We start from the raw sequence: 19,265 nt of genomic DNA on the forward strand, positions 1-19,265 counted from the left end.
CACAAAAGGCATTAAACTGAGATTATCTTTCTAGTGACCTGCATAAATTACACTTATGGCAGGCAAGCCGTGGGTATTTCATCTCTAACTTGTATGGTGGAGAGAGGAAGAAAACGCAAAGTGTCTGATTTCCCCATGTCGGAGTCAGGTCTAAGAATGATATGCCATCAGAAAGGAAGCTGAATTTCCCACAGACTGATAGTGGCGGCACAAACCCTATAGTACCAATGCATGGGAGAATAAGAAAAAATTAAAATTCAACTTTTAGAAGAGAAATGAATTTTCAGATAAATTGGTATTCTATACTTTCCAGTCTAATCAAAAGAGTGGTCTCCATGAATTTACATCATTAATAGGCAATAGAATGCTTGACTCAAAGTATTACCAGCTATCTAAGAACCTTCTTATGTTAAACAAAATCTGGAATAGTCAGCTTAAGGCATAAATTCTGATCTTAGCAGCCAAAGGAACAGTTGCAGGAAAGCAAGATGGTACATAATTATAGATTCTAAAGCATGCAAAAGGACCATTACAAATATCACTATATAATTAATGATTGCATTTATTGTCACAGTTCTGCATCCCTAAAACAGACCAAAAACCTTGTGTTATGAATACCATGGGATCAAGATCTTTGTGGCATGGCTTGGTCCATAGCTAGTCTACTTGAACAAATTTGGTAACAATTAATAATACATTACTAATGTAAGACAGCTAGATAAAATGGTGTAGTAAAGTGTACATTACACATGACACTGACTTGAGATTTATTTTTTAGGTGATACAAGATATGAAGGGGAATGATTTGGACACTTATGACAATCGACCACAGTAATTTCATAAACTTGACATAAGAGATAATGCAGGAGAATTGACATTTTTCTCAGTAAAGTGTCTATCTACTTTCAGACCAAATATAAAAAAAGGAACACTTGTTGGCTGGCTTGAATTACGATTTCATGTAGCATTTGAATTAAAATATGAACTCATTTTTAGTAGGAAAATATATATAAGTATACATATGTACATATGATACAAGATATCAAAGATGAATTTCTTACAGTCAGTAACCAGTACATACTACAAACATAAATAGGTATTACACATGGTTTACACTTTACCCTAAGCTTCCTGGAATGGATAATGTCTGTCCATGCACTGCAATGAACAACAAATCATATGTTACAATAAAACATAGGTATGTACGATGTTTTGAAACATGACAAGATAAATTAGCTTCTCAATGATTTGTTTTACACCAATCCTGCATATCATTTACACAAGGTGCTCCATTTGATCAGAATGAGTTTCCCACACCTATATTTAAGACACTTGTATACCACATGCAGTCATACTCTTATGAATTTACTCTGTAAGAACAGTGGCATGAGAAAAACTCAATGGCACAAGCTTGCTGATAGATGACTTGCACAAGCTTGCGCAATATATGCACCACGTATTCCACAGAGGCACCACACATTCTATGGTGCTCATTACTACTACAATTTTGTAATGCCCAGCTGCCCTCCTGTTTCACTACAATGAAAGGCACCAATGACGGCAAAACTGAGGCGAGCAGCTTATAGGGCTTAATAAGTTGTCAACTTGCTTTGTCAGCATCTAGCTCTCTAATGTAAAAAAAATTGCATTTTAAGACAACTTGAACGAGCACCCATTATGATTCATCATTACCAGGAAAAATTAACGCAATAAATTTCACCTTAACTTTTTAGATTTAATTCAAGAACTTAAGTTTAATTGAAGAGTGCCAAGTAAAAAAAAATCTCGAGCCATATCAGTTCATTCCCAACAGTTTCACTGGAGGAGTGTTTTAAATGAGCTTTCTGAACAAGTTCACTAATATGATTCATGTCTAACTGCTTCAATACAAAATTATAACAAATCAACAGTATACCAATCATTTTGAATGGTTTCAAGCACACACACTTTGCACAACATGCGCACATAATTAACAATAACTTCTGATAATTTGCACAAAATTGATTAACATTACACTGAAATAACGATACTGTTATAAAAATGCAAAGTCATATTTTTTACAGAATTATACATGCAGACCTGAGTAAAGAAATGTAGACGCAAACTCATTCCTTCATTACACCACAATAAATATGTACATACATACACAAAAGTGGTTCAACTTTCAAAGATTACTTAGGGTAATTTTTCAAGTCTGGTCAGTAAAATGGAGAGCCATCTATTTCAACATTGTGAACATATAACGACTCCTCTGAGTCTCTCTATACTGATATACCTTTCATTATATAAATTTATCTCTGTAAAACAATTATATTAAAATTAGTCCCCACATCTATAGTCTAGTTCCACCTAACAGTCTCCTAGACAAGATAAACTTGAATCGGCTAAAAATAAAAATCAGCCCTATGATGTACATGCAGGACATTACAATCTGAAAATGGTACACACTTGATCCTATGTTCAAAAAATACCATTTGAAAATAGTTGAAGATAGCATTAAACAAACTGAAAGTGGATGGAAACATATTCTTGCCTGTTATACCCAGTTTCATTTCCCTAAACCTGGTTCAAACTAGATTACAAAACAATATTTTACGAGGGGTGGGAAGATTCAAAACTTATAAGACTGACACAACTATTTGTGAAATTAAGTAATTTGGCCCATTCTTCCAAAACTATACTAGTGCCTTACAAATATTTTGCTCATCTGATTGTCCAAAATATCTATGTTGGAAATGTAAGTCCTATTTCACTTTTATACGCACATTGGTGTTCCTTCAAGTGCAAAATACACATTTCTTGATTGACATATAGAAATATATTTTTGAAAATTAAGATTCATATGTATATGTACATCACTAAAGTAACAGGTTTTCTCTTAAATGAGATAATTTCTTTACCCAGGGACTTTCTCATGAAATTTCAAAAGCACGAATATATATTTACACAGAAATATCATTGGATTCTATACATAATATCATATCAAAACAAATGACAGACACTGATAGATAACAAATCTAATCACTTAATTTCAAATATTTACCTAGCTTCAGTTTCTTTACCTGCAATTCCATCAGCCATTACCCTATTAGACAGACAAGAAGCATCCATGATTTTTTTCTTATTGCCAGGAGAATACCAATCTTTTTCACATTTACAAATTAATTCTTTGGGAAAAGTGATACAAAATAACATAATGCCATATAAAAAGGTCATCAGCTCATGTTCATAGAACACTGTCCGAAACCATACCTAAAATTGAAACTGAAAAAAGCTTCCTGCATTTACTTAGTTCTGTGGATTATAAATAAAACCTATATCACTTTGACTGAAGCCTTAGGAAATAAAATTCAGCCAATTAACACTTCCCACCACTTTACTTCATAATAATAAAATGAAATAAGGCTTCAATTAGTAATCAAACATGAAAATGTATAAAGATAAGGATGCAACCTGTAACAATTATTTTCTCACACTAAATATCAGAATTCGCAGTACTGAAGCAGAGTAGCATTGCCAGTCTTTTTCATATATTCTCACAGTGCACTTGAATAGGTGTATTTAATACAAGTATTTCCTTATGTGGAGGTGAACATATTAAATCATGGTGGTGTTTCAGGTTGCTATGAAATGCATCAGTTCTGGGCAATCAACTTTTTTTAACATCAAAAGTTATCAACTTCTTCAAAGATAAAATTTCTCTTCTTATTGCTAAAACAAGCAATGCATACTCGGAAAAAAGAGGATATAAACTTTATACCATGGTGTCTACTAATTTTACAAAATGACCTTCAAGTTATTTGTCCATATTTTTTCATGGTTCTTCCGAGATTCTCAAGGTTTTGCATTGATATTTCACATTAATTTCAATTCACATTTTCTTATCAATACAGAATCATGAGGTGAGGGAATTTGAATAGCTGGCTGAAATAAAACCTTCTGGTAATATGTAACAATATTTAATAATTTAACATGGCCACTGCCAGCCAGTATGAACTGAGGGGTTGGGGTATGGAGATTGTGTGAGGAACTGATAGTCATGTAATACCCTCCCTGATTCAACTGTATTCATACAGTTTTAGATCAATAAAAAGAATCAAGACAGCAAATACAAATTTAATACTGTATTTGCCCATAATCAGTTTTATACTTTGAAAGGAGCTGTTTGAATAATTAGCACTTGATTTTTCTAAAACGACTTAAGAACATTAAAGTAAAGCACACAAATAAATTACATGAAACAAAAATGAACTCCTTCAACCACCTTACTCAAGCATAAACTTAACAATGCTAAAATTGTAAACATGTAAAATGAAGCAAGCTCTTTAACATATTAGTTAATTAAGAAGGATATTTAAACAGTTAACTTTCACAGTATTTAAGTTATAAATTTCAGGGGAAATTCCTAGTTATGGAAGTTCAGAAACAATTATGGGCGATTCATAGTTTGCATGGTACCTCAGTAACAATAAGCTACATGCATTTCTTACAGCAACAAGAAGTTCTCACCAATGTTATCATAATCTTATGTGTATGTTCAATACCAGCAGTGACCAATAAGAATCCAACTTCTTAAACCTATCATGGTAATACGAAGAAAGAACTCAGAACATTCACGGTCAATACAGACATTATTTCATACACAATAAAAATTAAATGATTAGTAAAGACAATCAGTCACAACACATATTATACATACATAACAATATATAACTTGAAAATTCAAACAATAATAGCAATTCATTCAACAAATTTAGACAGTGCTTACTTGAAGTCCCCCTAATTCCTCTCCACCAATGTCATCAGGATAACCACTCCCATTGGTCTTAGACCGATGAGTATTACTCGTCTCCCCTAAACCATCATTTGGACCTGGAACTGCACCCACACCATTTGTTAAGATACTAGCAGCAGCTACTTGACTGGCGTTTGTGGAACTTAGAGCAGCAATACTGTTTGACGAAATGGCATCATTTGACACAGGCATGGGGGAGAGAGCTGATATAATTTTATCAACCACTGTTGGTTGTTCGGCTGAACCGTCTTCAGCAACAGCTTCTTCAGCACTGCTGGATGAAGGCTTCTCCGACTGATCAATGAAAAAAGACAAGCAAAATTAATGAAAATACATAAGTCATTTAAAAGATTCAAAAGTAAAAAAAAATTATGATCGATCCAATACATAGTGGTAGCTAAAATATCAAGATAATTTCTCCCGACTTTTCCAGACCATATTCACAACTAAAAAGGATGTGCGAGTACTAGATAATTCGAGTCGAGTTGTTGGTACTCGACTCAAGTGTTTAGAGTAGCATTACAAATATCGAGTCGAGTTGTTTCGGTTAAAGAGCTGTAGAGGCCAATAAGTTCAGATATCTGCCATTAGGAAGCGCAATCATGAAACTCATGAAATAACATCGTTTTTCCAGTCAATACAACTTAGCCTGGGAGTTTCATCTTGCTGTGTACTGCCTTCAGACCCGGCGACAAATTTGGAGTAGGTAATCGGAGTGAACAGCTGCATCGCTCATACTTTCTTATGCGATACTTGAGCAGCCAACCTTACTTCCTTGGCTCAAATGGCAAGAGAATGCATTAAAATTGCTAAGATTTCTAAAAGAAAGAAAAATATGTAACTTTAAGGTTTTAGTGGACAACGCTGGTTTATCCTGGTACATATTTGAATTCGCAACTAGTGCCATCTTTAAGCTGTTGTGAGTTCTACGAAGGTCCGACGTTAATTTTTCTTTATACCTTTGTTACGTTTAGTTTCCTTCTTGAACTTACAAAATAAGAGTTGCAATGGTTGACTAAACAAAGTGAGAAATTAAGAACTTATTTTGCTCAACAAAGCTATATCTAGGTCCTATAGTTTGTTCGCTCCATCCACTTAAATTCCATGAAGATTCAAGATCCATAAAAATCGTTGATATAATTTTTAGTAAAAATTCCCAAAGTTCTAAATCTTGCAATTTTGGCAAGAAAGTACTTGTTTATCCACAAGTAAATGTGTAGCAAAAGACAATTTTCTGCAGGCAGTAATACTGTAACATGGAGTCCTGCTGCCTGAGCATGTAGAACAATTGGCTTTTCTGCAAGAGAATTTGAAAGGATAAAATATTACATGATTCATTTACATATATAATCTTTATTACAATTATGCTAATGCCTTTACTCAGGGCTCTTCCTGGCAGTGTAGTCATATATGTACAGGTATATTATTTAAATTGCCTGCATATTACCTGAGGTTAATTCATTTAAATTGTCCTTGTGGAACTGTTTCAACTCGACTCGATACGCGACTGGAGATCAAAAAGTGCTACTCGCACAACCCTAACAACTATCCATGCAACTATCAATTGCATGACATGTATACCAAATATTCATCTCTCTAAGCAATAAAAACATTATCTGGTATAGTGAATTATGAACCTTAAACTAAATAAAATCACAATTATAAACTGTATTTTAACGCTTACAGATCACCTCCTGAATGACATTTTGTCAATGGGGTGCTCAAATATCAAACATATGATATTGAATGAAAGGAGGAGGAGGAAAAACAGTCAATTGAATTACACAGAAAAACAACTTTTCTAGACTTTTTTGCCATTTTCTTTCACATTCCATTACTTTTTAGACAGTAAAATACCTTAGCTTCCGAGGTTTTTCAGAAGAGTGGTCACCCAGTAACAGCTACAATTCCCATTAAATAACTATCATCATGACTGGCCAGTAATCGTTGGACTGGTTTAACGCAGTTCTCAACTCAAATCTCTCATCAGGATATTTTTTTACGTTAACGTACAGTGTAATCTCCATATAACAAACCCCCATACTTCCCTCTTTTAATGCCTCTAAAACAAATTTTTGCAAATGGAATGCTAGTGTTTTGCCTTTACAGGTAATCTTTTCCATTGATATTGATGTAATCAGCAGGGAGTAGAACTGGAGCAGAGGGTACCACGTAGTAACCTCTCCGAGCTTAACTTTCTGTCACACATTGATGGTAGGTATGCAATAACACACTGATAATGATCTGAGGTATAGTATCTACTGACAAGTGGTTTTTTGATATTCAGCTATAATTTTTTAAACATTGTTAAGCTGGTGAAATATGAAGCTTAAATTGAAGAACCACCTTAAAGATAAGCATCTTTTCAACTTTTTTTTTAAATTACAGGGGAAAAGTGTTCCCCTCACTTATCTGCCACTAGCTTATGCCGTCTCTGAAGGTCAGCTGGTGAAATATGAAGCTTAAATTGAAGAAACACCTTAAAGATAAGCATCTTTTCAACTTTTTTTTTAAATTACAGGGGAAAAGTGTTCCCCTCACTTATCTGCCACTAGCTTATGCCGTCTCTGAAGGTCATGCGGACGTGGGTGAAGGTTACATAGCATACACGAAGCACTGATAGAAATTGCTTTGTAAATTGTATCTCAAGAAGCTTAGGTCTAAATGAAACAAGTGCATTACTTGAATAATTATTGGCAAAACTCTAGTGAGAGGAGCCCTTTTTCTAAAACAAAGTGGGAATTACAGAAAAAAATTGTTCCATGCAGTAGGTACTCAAAAATTCTCCTATTTGTCGTATTTCTCCACGCTCATCTATTTTATCTTGAGGAGGGAAATTATTGACGATTGACATTAACCATTGATGTTTATTCATTATAAATGATGGAATTTTCTACTGGATGTTAATTCAGCCCTCAAAACCTCATTCTCTTCAGTAGATACTTAGCAGAAAGTAACTATGTATTCTTCAATCAATACAACTACTAATAGTACAATGCACATCATTACATTAAATACGCAATACCAAAAAAATGATGCCATATGATGTTTGCCCTTTGAAAAAGAATAAAAATAGAAAACAGCATCCTGCTTTGCTGCCTCTTGCGCAACTTACGGCCATGCGACTGTTTCTGTGATTCCGTGGTCGCACAGTGATATACATATCTTTCCAATCCTGCATGATCCCAGATCCATAATCCACTGCACATTGCGCGAGATGCAGCCATGGATGTGTGGGCTTTGGAAACAAGCGCCAATAATTGCTTAGCAATATTTCATTAACAAAATTATGCCCTAACAGTGGCGGCACGTGCGTATACGCATGTTAGCAAGTGCACACCCAAAGATGAATGAATTATAGAAGAAAACAATTCCTTTGCTACGAGAAGAATAAAAATCCTGTCTGCATATGCAAGAAACACGAAGCTCCGAACGCTACAGCTATCTCCTTTTCGAATTCACCGCTCTACAAGTGTGCGATCCCGTGGCATCGCACCGGGCGCATTTTCGGCCTATGCGATCGCTTGAGGGTGCTCTGGTGGGACGAAGTAAGCGGGGGGGTATGTACAGTTCAAATGGGTGATGGGAGCAGACTCAAAACGATGCGAGTGCGCACGCGCATATTTTTGGTGAGTGACTCGGAGGTACCTAGTGTAGTGCTGTAGTCACCACCTGCACTACCTGCACCCAGGATCCTAGTCCATCTACAGAGTCATCTGTATGGCCGTTTTCTGCACTACTTCCTCATAGGGTGTAAAGAAAGGAGAATGAATTTCACCTACCGTCACTTGTAAAGGTGTGTTTAGAATAATTATTTTAATGCATGCTAATATTATTTCTGTTCATGCAATTTTAAGGGTAGAATATACCAGTGATATGTTTCGCTTGCTATGTATTCTATTACGACGAAATATGATGCTCATGGATTAGTATTAACATAATATAATTAAATCATCCTATATCTGCTCTAATGCACACCCTAGATAAATTACCACCAGCCGCCACTGTGCCCCAATACACAAGTATTTGCTAATATGCAAGACAACATTCTCCCTCGGTGAAATATCACTCGGGCAAAAGAAAAGCAGTTAGTCTAGGTGAATGTGGGAATTGAGGGGCTTCAACTTTCAACTTCAGATATACATAATGAAATATAGTGAGCAATTTTCTCGGGATTATGACAACTAATGAAACCAAGCTGCCACTGTATTACTATGTCTAATGATCATATGGGATATAAGATAAAAATTAAGCCAGAAAAATAACATCACTGATAGAACATATTAGATCACTAGATCCTCGCACAAATAGTATTCATTGACATACCCCTTGCCTCTTATCACCCTTCTTCCGACTTCCAAATGCAGTTTGAAGCTTGGGTAAGGCCTTATCACGGGCTGCACGAAGGGAGCTCGCTCTCAAACCAACTGAAGTCTTACTGGAGGATGGTGTTGCATTTCCATCTATAATAAAACAGTGGGTGGAAAAAATAGCTCACTTTAAATAAAAAATCCCAATTCTTAGAACAAATTCCATTTTTGGGGGGGTTTCTATCAAATAAAAAATTAAACCATAAACTTTAAGTATACTGGGACTAGCCATGTTTTTTTTCTCCGTGGAATTTTTGCACATATCATAAACCTTAATTTAGCAATACGTATGCTTTATAACAAAAAAAATGAGTCAAAAAAGAGTCATTTGCTGCCATACGATAATTACCAGATATAACAAATATCCTAAGGGTGTAATTTAAAAGAACAATTTTATACATTTTAAAATAAAAGTTGAAGACGGTAAATTACCAAGAAATAGTAACTGGGATTAATTACAATAGGTTTTACAAAATTGCAATCAGTTTCGAGTAGCAATCATAATTTTGAAAATGAACTACAGTAGATTCCCCATTTAAGCGGCTGCCCCAAGTAACCAATGGACCCATTAAACGGAATCTACTGTAGTTACTAGTGCTATACTCACCACCAGCAGTGCTTGATGTAGGAGCATTCGCCACCGTGGTTCCCTCATCCCCTTCCTCTGCAATGGCCACCAAGCTCCTGGGTTCGCCTCCTTCACCACCGACACCACCACCCCCACCACTATCCCCTCCACCCTCCCGCCCTGCACTGGTGCTCTGGATTGGAATGTCATCTGGAAAATTAATCACAAGGCATGGCCATCAAGTAATGACACATACATATAAACATAGAATTTGGTAATGAACTAATAGCTTCAGGCTTCGCTTCATACAAGTAGTTAACATTCATTTTAGAAAATACTTCACAATCGACAACATTATTTTTATTACTTCGATGATCGTGTATGTGAGAAATGTAAATGATCGTGTATGTTGGAAAATAAAGTAGAGGACTACTACAGTAGAAGCCCGGTTTTGCGAGTACCGCATTATACGAGAATCGCATTTTAGCGAGTGATAGTCTTTCAACCGCCAAATGGCTTATGTTTTACATGTAAAATAAATCCGATTGAGCAAGGTCAAAAAGTTCCTTCCACTGTGTACGCTCGGTTTTACGACAGATATTTCTCGAGGGCGATGCACTGCTGAGCAAGCATTAACTATTATGTTTTGTATTATCTGTTTATTAAACTAAAAATACAAGATGTGTGTCAGATCTACTACACCTAAAGCCAGTTATGTCCAAGCATTTTAGCGATTTACAGCCTTGAGTACGCTCCGCGCGTTCCCATTTCACGTTCTTCTTTTGTCACGCCCAGCTATCAATGAGAGGGGAATGGGAGAAAGATGACAGTGGGAGAGGGAGTTCATTCCCCCATCTTCTTTGGCTGGCTAAGAAACGAGCCGTTTCTTCGAATCACCAAGATAAGGGATTGTTCCTTTGGGTCCGTCAAGGTCGTCGTCCCTTCCGGCTCCTTTCTTCACAGAAGCATTTTGTTTACATGTAATGTGGGCCCTTCCCTTTCTTACCTGGCGACCTTACCCCCTACCCCGAACAAGTATCTGCGGCCAGACTGTGTAGAGGGGTGAACCCGATGCCCCCAATCTTTTGAGCACAATCCAAGGCAGAGGGCTGATGGGGCCTCAGCATTCAGCAGAAGAGAGCGATTTTCTACCACTTCTACCATCTCGTCAACTGCATACGCCCAATCATACGGCAAGGGAGAGTTGGGATGTGTGTGGAGGGGCGGATTGTACTCAGTCTCAGGGGTATAGTAGTGTTAGGTGGTTAGCGCGAGTGCATCATATCGGGGAAACATAAATATTTGGACATTAAGATACAATTCATGCAGTAGTGAACAAACTAGGAACACCTATATAGCAGCCAAAAATATTTGCGGCAAGGGGAACATCCACGAATGGAATCTGCTCTATTCAAGTGGTTTTGTCAACAAAGGTCTGCAGGACTGCCCATAAACGGTGTGGTGTTAAAGACAAAAGCTGACTCCATTTCCAATGGGGAAAAAATGTCTTTGCAAATAATATCTTCGATCGCCGAATCACACCATATTTCAGTGAATCTTTCGGCTGATTTTCTCAACTGACTGATGTACTGGTTAAATATTCGAAGACTTGACAGAACTGATATTGTCGGCATGATGTATTCGCAAAATTATCCAAAAACTTCCACCCCATACCAAACATATTGATTCCGACTAGTTATGCTGTTTTTACAGCTTTCTTCAGCGATCAAAAAATACATGAACGGAAATAAAATCACCGAAACTGGGGGAATTATTATTTTATAATAATGAAAATCCCCCGTTTCCTTCTTTAAATATGTTGATACTCAATTATATTGTGCCTGATAATGACTTTCTACCAGTTTAACTTCGTTAAATACCGTGGAAACAAAAGAAAAACTGTAAATACGAACGATTTGGGTGGGTTTATTCAACTCCTTTGGATACAACAAGCGCTCGGTTTTGCGAGTGATTTCCGAGGGATTATGAGCACTCGTAAAACCGGGCTTCCACTGTAACTGTATTTTAAAATGAATGGTGCTTAGCAGAAATCCAAGGCTAACAAAAACAAGAGTATACATGCTTCTGACAGATTTTTTGGTTGAAGACAGAAATTAGAAAGTATGCAATGACAGAGTTTGATCCACCACATGAAAAAATTCTGATATTCAGCTGGTGATTCAATGCTATCAAGTTGGGATAGATTTAAGCATAGCATTATGTAAAATTTCAAAGCTAGCAAGCACAAGTGTAAGGATACCCATGAAAAGGGGAGCACCTGAGTACTCAGTCCAATTTGCAGTACTAATCCTATTACCTCTCAGGTTATTTTTGACTGGGGGGCACAATGTTGTTCACTTACAATTGGCAAATGTCTAGAACTGGCACTGCATATAAAAAAACTACTGTTCTATTCATCTGAAGTAAAAATTTTGATACAAAGTTGGTGACTCGATACCATCAAATGAGAAGAGATGTAAACATAGCATTTTGTGAATTTCCAAGGATGGTAAGTGAATGAATATGTCCCTGATGGTATTTTTTAATGAAAGGCATAGGTTAGAAAGTAAGAAAAAACAAAGTTTGTCCCATTTGGTGGACAAAATCTGATATTCTGTCAGCGTCTTTACACTGCAGAGTAGGGATAAAAATAAACAAGGTATAATGCACTGCACCAAAATGAAAAGCTAAAATCAATTAATTACTATACAATAATTATACTCCAATAAATTAGGTATGCAATCCACATGTGATCAAACGTGCTCCCCAAAATTAAATTAGAATCATGTTCTTCTTCCGTGTGAAACCTACCTATGAAGCTTGTGGAACATGGAACTGCATTAGGAGTTTCTAATTGAATTGATCAACAGTGAAATATGACAGTTTTCCAGACAACTTTTACTTCAATATAATATGATTAAAATTTACTTCTCAGAGAAAAAAGTGAACTAGGAAATTCTCTAGGATAAATATGTTAAAAACTAAAGCATTCATTCAATATGCTACAAATAAACTATCCACGTTTTATTATTAGGCTTTGGTCTGTTTAAGGACCATCATTTTTTCATTATTTACAGTTTCTTAATTTGTCAGGAGTTTTTTCCCTCAAATCCATAGTTGAAGAAGTGATAACTGCAATAGTATTTCATATGATTTCATATTGGTTTTAGTAGCAGCAGACCATTGCTTAAAATATGTGATAATATCAAACTAATGAAATCCTTCTACCTTATCCCTTGTATTTGTCACACTGCAACAGTAAAGCAAGCTCAGGCTTAGGAATTACAGTTTAATCCACCATAGCATCCATAGGTTCTAACACCGGTTGAAGTCTTCATACACCCAAAATTAAATCCTCGAAATACGAGGTGTCCCAGGGAAAGTAACTAGTCTCCCAAGGGTGAATGTGTGTTTTTCACTTGCCAGTGGCAAAGTCTGGAATGAATACTACCCTCACAAATCTAAACCAATCCTCGGATTGAATCAATGTGTGCATAATGTAACACTTTCTCACTTTCTTCTCAAAGGAATGCATTCATAATAATAATAGTAACAATAATTAGAGACGGACGGATCCAGGATTTTTTTTCAGACCTGGATCCCGATTGGATCCTTGATTTTCGGAGTCGGATCTTGAGATATTTTCGGATCCAAATGCATTTTCAATGGGGAACATGCACAATTTTTTAAAGTACTGGAATAAGAAGGCCTCTACCTCAAATGTACTCGCCAAAAATTTCGTGCATGAATAACGCTTTTTAGCTGAGTTATGAGTCTTTAAAAATTGATCTACATTGGCTGCTTGAAAACACGACGTCATTGGAGCATGACGTCACGGCATGGCATCCACTGATGACAGACTGAGAAAGTGGATAGAAAATCAATCTATGAGGGCTCAAATGCAAATTTGGCGAAAATAATTGCTGTTTTAACGACAAAATGCAGACTGTGAATATTTTGTGTTGCCAAGGCGATTGTTTGGGGAGATTTGTTTGTTGATTGTTTGGGGAGATTTGGAAAGATTAAATGAAAATAAGTTGGTTGCAGATTGTGATCTACGTTGGACACCCACATCAAAAGGTTAGTGGAATAAGTGTATTGCAGCATGGATATTCAATAGACAAACGTGTGAAAACCATATATATATATATATACATCATATTTAGTGCCCTGACACTCAAGTGCCTTTATTTTCTCGCCGGAAAAGGTTTTTGCTTGTGCCCTATAAGACAAAAATAAGAGAAGAAAGTGGTTGATGACCTATGGAATGGAGTTAAATACTTTATTTACATTATCAACGGCATATTTCTCAATGTAAGTACATATACTCTTGAATCAGGGTTACCGTAGGGTTTTATCAAATCGCCTGTATTTCTCGGATGCCCACCAAATTTAAGATGTATCACTTATTTCACCTAGTAAATAACCCTAGAAATGTACCTAATAGTCCACCGATTAAAGGATTATATATATAAAGGAAGGTGGCTATTCATGAGAATAAATATTGATTATGATTTAACCACGGGGAAAAATAAGGAGTACACGAGAAATATGTGGCTTTTGGTAAGGTACACTAAGTATTTGCTGCTGTGATGCCCATAAAATTCGCTGCATGTCAACGCAAAATCTAAAATTTCGTCTCGTTTCTGCAGTGGGTTTCTGTTCTAAGTGCATTCAAGGGTCTAGCACTCGAGTCTCTTAGCGAAGTGAATGGTGTACCGTGCGATGACGTCAGAAGGCATTTCAGGTCATGTGACTTTAAGCGATATTCGATCATTTTTAATCAGCATTTATTGACGTTTGTGGAGTACTAGGAGAGTTTTGGCTTATATACTTGGGACTCGTGAGAAAATTTTCTATTCAATATTCAATTCAAATTTCCGCTGCTGAAATTCTGTTGCATGACCCCTACGAGAGCTATTAAATAAAATGGCTCATGAGTTCGACAGCATCGCACTGCAACGGTGCATTCAAAGGGAGAATCGGAACTCTTTCCACTCTCATAGGATGTTGCATTCCCTGAATCATAAATTTAAAAATTTGGATCCAGATCCGATGCCTTCAGCAAATTTAGATCCTAAGTATCCAATCCGACCATCTCTACTCATTATATAATGAGCCCATAATATTGCTGACTGAAATGACTACTCTTACCCCACAATTCTACAAAATTATCTTATTGTTTTTTTATTCTTTTTATTTCTATTGACAAAAAATCATTATCCTACAGTGTAGTTACTTTTACAGATACAAATGTGCTATGATCTGCAGTAGTGTTATCAAAATAAAACTTATGAAAGCAAAAATTAAGGCTGTATTTTCTCCAAATGTTTTATTTACAAATTTTAAAAAGGCAATTGAGCAAGACAAAATGAAAAGAATTTATTGATTTTATTATCCTTACTGTAACTCCAATGGATATTTAAAATATACTTTATTCATTTTGCTGCAATTCAATATAATTACTTGCAATAAGTAAGGAAAAATTATGCAAAAGGGATAATGAGTAAGCAAGAATAAAAATATTCAGTGAAAAATTAGACAATATGGCACACCAAAATTTTCATGTCAGTAAACTATTCCTCTATAAATAGAAAAAATATTTCTCTGATTCGTATAAAGAAAATAGGCTATCACTTGAAACTTTCCTCAGGCATGAAAATCTTCTTGGCTTTCTAACACAATGGCAAAATTTACAACCGTTAAGATGATGACAGCAGATTTTCAATCTATTCCTTCGATAATAGTTAGGATCATCTGGAAAAACAATTTTTACATCCAAAAGGAAATACAGAAGCTAGAACTATGTAATGCTTAAAATAAATATTCTATATTGGATGGATATTCCTTTAATTTTACTTGTTTCATTGGAAGAAAGGTCATTAAAGGAGAATTGTGGTCAATACCTCTCGAAAGATTTAGTTATAATTAAACACAAACTATTGATAAAACTAAAGGATGATATCAGCACAACAGTCAGCATCTAAATCATACAGACTCAAGTTTGGATACATGTTCTAGACAGAATGTAATAAACCTAATTGGGTCAAATTGGAAGCACAAGAATTCATTGCATAGGACTAAATTTGAATTTTAGAGATTGCATTACAAAATGTTTATCTCAGTTGGAATGAAAAGAGTACATGTTACTGTCAGCACATAAAAATTTGGGTATTTTAGTGATATTTCGATCAACAAATCAAGAACGAAACAAATACATGATTGCCTACAATGTCAACAAGAGTGCATTTATTAGATATTGGACTACCGTATAAGCACGTGTAAGAGGCGCACCTTTTTTCCCAGAAATTGCAGCCGAAAATGAGGGTGCGCCTCTTACTCAAACTTCTTATCTTCCCCCCTCCCCTTCACCTGTCGCAAGTCTAAGGGGAACTGAGTGGCCTTGGTTTTCAGTGTGAGTCAGTCATCTGTAATCCTAGGTAAAAAACAAGCGGCAGGCAGGGGAGTTTCTCCCTTAGTGACGTATTTTTAAAATACTCCTGTTTGCTTTTCTTGTAAGCATCGCGCCGTCACGTCGGTACCCCAGAGGTGAACATGGAAAAGATCGTGCAGGGGTTTTTCGCTCCGGAGGGCGCACTAAATTTACTGCCACGAGTGGCCATCCCGCGGCATTTATACTGCATATAGTAATCGGTTATCAAACGTAGAGAAACGCATATTTTTGGATGACATACCAGGTCAATAGTCTGTCTTGCCGAGTGATTTCCATTACGCTGAGGACCTGATTTTCCAAAAATCATCTTCAGACACTAATATGAGGATTATTGCAACTGAAAATTATATTGGTGTCAAAACATGCGCTTTAAAAAATTCGAACGAGTGTGTTCATTGTTAGACTAAATTGTGGATGGAAGAAATCAGAAATGCTTATAAGTGAAGAGCGCGGAAGGAGAGGTCCAGGGGAAGGAGCGTGATCCCTCCGTCTTCGAACCAAGCAACGAAATACGGAGGGGAGGGAGCGCGCTCCCTCCCCTCCGTATTTCAAGCTATGAGGCTTTGAGCGAAGGAGCACAGAAAGAACACGTCCGATTTTGCATGTGACGTCGTTGCCTTCAAAGCGAAGGGGCGAAGGTGCAGCAATGTGATATACGCAGTTTACGTTGCCTAAAGTTTCCAGTCCGTCTCGTCTTGTTTGAATGCGCTTATGCTATGCTTGTTTCCTCCGAAATTGTCCTGTTTGGACTATTTTGAATATTTGTAGCCTTGTTGTAACTATAAATCTTTGTGTCAAACAATTAGAGCTTAAAAAACTTAAATTCTGTCAGATATGCGTCGCGTTAGATCTCTTTCTTTTTTTGAACCTCATGCGTGTCATACAATTATTGAAAGCTATCGAGATATCTTCGGGCTCAGTAGATGATTCACCTAGCATTTGGCCTCCATAAACTGGGAGATCGATCAAGGTCAGTTGGTAAGACGGGGTAGGGATGAAACACGTTTCCATTGTTCCCATGTAACATGATGTTTTCCTATTTTCCTGTGGGGTCTTGGAAAGGAAAAAAACGGCAGAGGCATTGGCTGATGGAGGGCCGAGTGTGGTTTCGTTAAATCTACGACGTGGTTATTATCCCACGGCGCTGAGATTGACCCGGCGCTGAGATTGTTGTCCAAGCTCTTGGGAAGGTTCATGCTATGTGCCTGTCGTGTTTTGCCTTAAAAATTTCCATGGCTGCAATTCTATTGCAATACTCCTACGAGAGCATTTAAACAAAATTCTTCGTGAATAGGACAAGCATCGTAGAGCAACGGCGTATGCGAAGAGAGGATCGGAACTCTTTCTACTCCCTCTTATGCCACTATTACCACTGCAGTTATCAAAATTTCCTCTTTCAATATTAATCGAAAGAGGAAAGTTCGATAACTGTCGAAATTCCAGGCCTACGTCTGCAACACCGCGCGATAGTATTAAAAGAAAATGCCGCAAAATTTTTTCTTCATAGCTCCAATGCTCAAAATAGGGGTTCGCCTCTTACACGTGTGCGCCTGTTACACACGCTTATACGGTATATTAATGTGGCTGGAAAAGTTTTCTCAACACATCACCCTATTAGAATAATGATAAATACCCTTGAAATGGTAACAAGTGCATTATAACAGGGTATCCCCATTAATAATACTAGAGACAGGTACGGATGGGTTCAAATAATTACCTGGAAGTTTTTTCGTTCGAAATGATGCATTAGTAATCATCGACTTGGAAACAGTAGCCACAGATACTGGGGTAGCAGGAGATATAGCAACACTGATTCCCATTGGCCCATCACTGGGTTGACCTGATGATAATGAAGAAAAAATTAATCATAAACATGAAACAAAACCTTTAAATGCATTTCTTATCATTAGATACAGCTTACACAATATTTTCACAGCAATGTATTTTTTTTAAATCTACTACTAAAGAGAGGTTTCGCTAAGTAGAGAGAATTTCTTTCCACAAGAAAAAGAACTTGTTAATTCAACCTTCGCCTTACTTGAAATAGCAATGCCAATGTTCTGGCATGGAATGATTAACTAAGGTATTAAAATAACATTATAGTATGATTGCAAATAAGTTCATGCAGAATTCATATCGAATTGGTAGAGGTCTGTGAAAGTGGTTTTATTTTTTCCTAAAATTAGTTTTAAAACCATGTGATTTCGGTGGTATACAAAATCTTGGCGCTGTTATTATGATGCTAGTCTTGGCGAATACGATTGGCAAACGGCAAATCCCCACGACCTTATATGTGTATACTTCGAGAGCCATTCCAGAATTTTAGGATTGTCAAGTTAATCTACACTAAATAAAGCCTTTAAAAATGCTTCAGTAGTAGCAACAACAAGCTCCTCCTTCACTTTCTTTGACTATGTTCAACTGATAGCAGTCGTTTTGCGGGTCCCCTTTCTTTCGTATGTTTATGCGTATCGCTACTGATGTGCTTTAGCAAGGTGTCACATCTTTCAAATTCAAATCTTTTGTCGTAAACTTTGCACAGTAATACAGTCAGTAAAAGTCTTTCACAATAAATCCTTCTGAGCTGAATTCACTTGCCCTGGTATGAGCGGTATCTTTTGACATTTTAAAATTCCTTTCCTTTCCTTTGTTCGATATTTAAAGATGGAACCACGATTAAAAAAAACAGTCCGATCACAAAACACAACCACTCACAATGGTGTTCTCAAACTGAGTGCTGGGTAGCTACTGTATAACCATAGTACTGTATAACTTGCAAATTGGCCAAAATGTTTTATGTCGTGGGTTCCCTTTTGATACCCCTCACCCAGATGTTGAGGTAAAGTAGACAGCAGCTAGATACAACAAAATCGCTTAGTTTTGATTACAGCTGTTGCCAATTGGTTGGGAAAGGCAGTGAAAGAAGCACACATGACTAAAAATAATCGGATTCAAAGAAACTTGAAAAATTATTTCCCATTCATCAATCCTGAAACATTTAGAATGAGACGCTTTCTCACCTGAAGAATTAGATATTAGATTTGGTCAAAGTGAAAATGATTTTTTTATGCACTGTAG

General features: G+C 36.5%; 1 protein-coding gene across 2 annotated transcripts in view; it reads right to left on the minus strand.

Moving 5' to 3' along the window:
* Nucleotides 1-546: 546 nt before the first annotated feature.
* Nucleotides 547-19,265, minus strand: part of LOC124165609 (protein FAM126B) — a 38,742-nt gene continuing 20,023 nt past the window's right edge. The window contains exons 8-12 of one of the 2 annotated variants that reach the window (XM_046543071.1): nucleotides 17,905-18,027; nucleotides 9,773-9,943; nucleotides 9,122-9,258; nucleotides 4,769-5,089; nucleotides 547-1,158 (exon numbers count right to left, since the gene is read on the minus strand). In XM_046543071.1, coding sequence (XP_046399027.1) covers nucleotides 1,123-1,158; nucleotides 4,769-5,089; nucleotides 9,122-9,258; nucleotides 9,773-9,943; nucleotides 17,905-18,027 — 788 coding nt within the window. In that variant the 3' untranslated portion in view covers nucleotides 547-1,122. Of the gene's footprint in view, nucleotides 4,579-4,768; nucleotides 5,090-9,121; nucleotides 9,259-9,772; nucleotides 9,944-17,904; nucleotides 18,028-19,265 lie in introns of both variants that reach the window. The other variant, XM_046543072.1, reaches the window with a different exon arrangement.

The sequence above is a fragment of the Ischnura elegans genome, chromosome 9, assembly GCF_921293095.1.
Source record: "Ischnura elegans chromosome 9, ioIscEleg1.1, whole genome shotgun sequence".
Lineage (NCBI taxonomy): Eukaryota > Metazoa > Arthropoda > Insecta > Odonata > Coenagrionidae > Ischnura > Ischnura elegans.